The sequence below is a fragment of the Ostrea edulis genome, chromosome 4, assembly GCF_947568905.1.
Source record: "Ostrea edulis chromosome 4, xbOstEdul1.1, whole genome shotgun sequence".
NCBI lineage: Eukaryota > Metazoa > Mollusca > Bivalvia > Ostreida > Ostreidae > Ostrea > Ostrea edulis.
Genome location: NC_079167.1, coordinates 52980056 through 52982946, shown reverse-complemented (window position 1 = coordinate 52982946; position 2891 = coordinate 52980056). Strand labels below are relative to the sequence as shown.

Below are 2891 nucleotides of genomic sequence, written 5' to 3'. Positions count from 1 at the left end.
ATACTGTTGCTGAACATTAAAATTTAGCTTAGATATTTAGAACAGGAATTTTTTTCTAGATTTCATAGCCCATGGAAGTAGTGATACTTTTTCACTAGTATCCAGGTGACCGATAAGGCCTGTGGGCCTCTTGTTTTAAAGTAGGTCAAACTCCAAGGTCAACATCACAAGGTCAACAATTTACCCACGGAAAGGTCTTGTCACAAGGAAAATTCATGTGAAATATCAAAGCTCTAGCACTTACTGTTAGAAAGTAAAATATTAGCAAGGTTAAAGTTTAAGACAGAACTACAGAATGACAGGACAAAAACAATATGCCACCCCCCCCCCCCCCCCATCTTCGATCTCAGGGGCATAAAAAGAATGCTTTCATAGTAATTAATGCAGTAAGTAGTGGTATAAACATAACAAGGCCTTGACCATTTGAAAGGTAGATATAATACTCAGTTCAAAATAAACCTGAATTAGTGAAATTATTTACCTACCAATTTCTTTTTTAATACTGGCATCGCAAAGCAAACCATATATAAGTAAACAGAATGATCTGCCCCTGCTTCAGAAATACTGATCCCTATTCTTTGATGAAGATTCTGATTGTAAAATTTGGAGAAGCGTCGTGACTTATATTGATCATCTCAGTATTACATGTATTTGAGACAGATTTATTTGAATATGAGAGTAATTATGTCTTCCCTTCCTAGAAGGAGGACATATTGTTTTAGCGTAAATTCTTCTTCTGCTTTTCATACAAAGTTTATTCGATTACTTTTTTGTCTTTAGACCTAGGCCTTTGATATTTGTTATGAGGATATACCATGATAAAACTGTGTTGTATGCCAATTTTTATGACATTTAACTTTGACCTTGCCAGAAACAATGTAAACCACCTAATGATGTTGTATGTATTTGCGTTGTTAAGCAACTCCGCAAAATGTACACATCTCTGCATTGTTTATAGCAACATCAGCTGCATTTCTAAATTCAGTAAATTCATTTCATGTAACAATCGCCCCAAGGATGAAACCGTTCAACCAAATAAAATTCACACTGCATTCTCATGATGTGTTGGTGATCTGTTTTATTTCTTCAAGTTTATTCTTTTATGTAAAGGTCAAATTATAGAATTTTTTTGGAATAGGTCTTTGGATATTTGGTATGTTAGTATAACATGATAAGACAGTGTGTTGCATGTAATTTTTGACTACCTTTTACATTGACCTTTTATGTAAAGGTCAAATAATAGAATTTTTGGGGCATTTTTTTCTTTTGACATAAGGCCTTTGATATTTGGTTTGTTGGTATAGCATGATAAGCCAGTGTGTTATGTGTCATTTTTTATTATATTTGACCTTGACCTTTTATGTAAAGGTCAAATGATAGAATTTTTGGGTGTTTTGTTTTGGTGTAGACCATAATTTTTTTGTCTTTTGACATAGGCCTTTGATATTTAGTATGTCGGCCAGTTAATTTACTATCATATGTTCACAACACTGTTCCTTGTTTGAAGCACATATACATATAGGTGACTGTTATGTACCGTAATTCTAAGTTTGACTGTTATGTACCGTAATTCTAAGTTTGACTGTTATGTACCGTAATTCTAAATTTTCCACTTTAAAGATGATCCCTGAAAAATGTTTTTAAAACAACTATGGACAATGGAAGGGGAAACATCAGTTTTAGTGTGCTGAAACAATTCTGCCTAGTTTTACTCTATTCTTAGTTTTTGGAAAATGTTAAAACAATAAATCCAACAGTGACATGGGCGGGAGCTGTCTTGTTCTCCATGTTATTTTGATATAGTAGTTATATTGTTTTGTATTCGCATGAGAACTATGAAAGCATGCATTTAAGTCTAAACCATTAATAATTAACCAATTGGCAGAGTTCATCATAAAGGCAACATTTACGTGTCAATGAGTTGAGAGATACTGCTCTGTTACTGTAATTTCATATTTAGAATTATTTCTCAAGGGAGACAACTCCGTTATAGATATTGACTGGAATCCATTATGGTTGGCTCAATGATAAACCATTTATCAATTTGATATTAACTGATTAGCAATTAATGAAATGACTATTGACTTTCTCAGTATACAATTAATGCAGTCTTCTTTGTTACAGGGGGCCAAAGTTGAAATTGAAGCAGTAGCCATTGTTGGAAAAGTGGTGGATTCTCAATGACTAGAAGCAAAGATGTAATAAATCCAAAAATTCAGTATCATGGTGTTTTATATAGAATTATAAACAGCCACAAAGCTGTCACAGACTTACAGTATCAAAGTCATGATAAGTACTGAGGAGTGTGTATGTATATATATATATATATATATTGATATTGATATTATACATTATACTGACAAAATTATTTTTTCAATAAAATTTTACCATTTCAAAAATCAGTGATGTGACACTTATTGATAAAACTTTTTATCCTGAATATGCTAAAGGAACAATTTCTGCCACATAGTGAAAGTGAAAAAAAGAGAGTACAGTATGATATGATGTGAAATATTTAGTTCCTTTAAATTTCAATATTCCTTCTTTTCAAACTTGTGCTTGTAAACTGTGGGGTTTTCTTTATAAACTACAAATGGGACTCCACAAGGCTGAACATTTTAAATATTCTGCATGGCCTTATTTCTGAGAAAAATTCAGTCAATTGTTAACACTTTGCTTGCAAAGAGGGAGAGAAGTTTTCAAATTCAGGTGCATAACTAGCTCTCTGGGAAAATTGGTCTATCCAATTTTTCTGTTTTATCGTTATATAGATGGGAAGTTTTTCTCTGGCGAACTCAACGCTATATTTATTTGAGGTATCATATCAAACATAAATTTAGAACTATACTTTTAATCTGTATTCAGAAGTCCTTTCATATCACTCCAGGTGA

The 2891-nt window shown here is 32.4% G+C and overlaps 1 protein-coding gene across 1 annotated transcript in view; it reads left to right on the top strand.

Annotated features, from left to right (window-relative positions):
- LOC125669751 (2-iminobutanoate/2-iminopropanoate deaminase-like) overlaps window positions 1–2402 on the top strand; it is a 14496-nt gene extending 12094 nt beyond the window's left edge. The window contains exon 6 of the mRNA XM_048904485.2: window positions 2125–2402. Within this exon, the coding sequence (XP_048760442.2) occupies window positions 2125–2184 (60 nt within the window). The 3' untranslated portion in view covers window positions 2185–2402. The remainder of the gene's footprint in view (window positions 1–2124) is intronic.
- The last annotated feature ends 489 nt before the right edge of the window (window positions 2403–2891 follow it).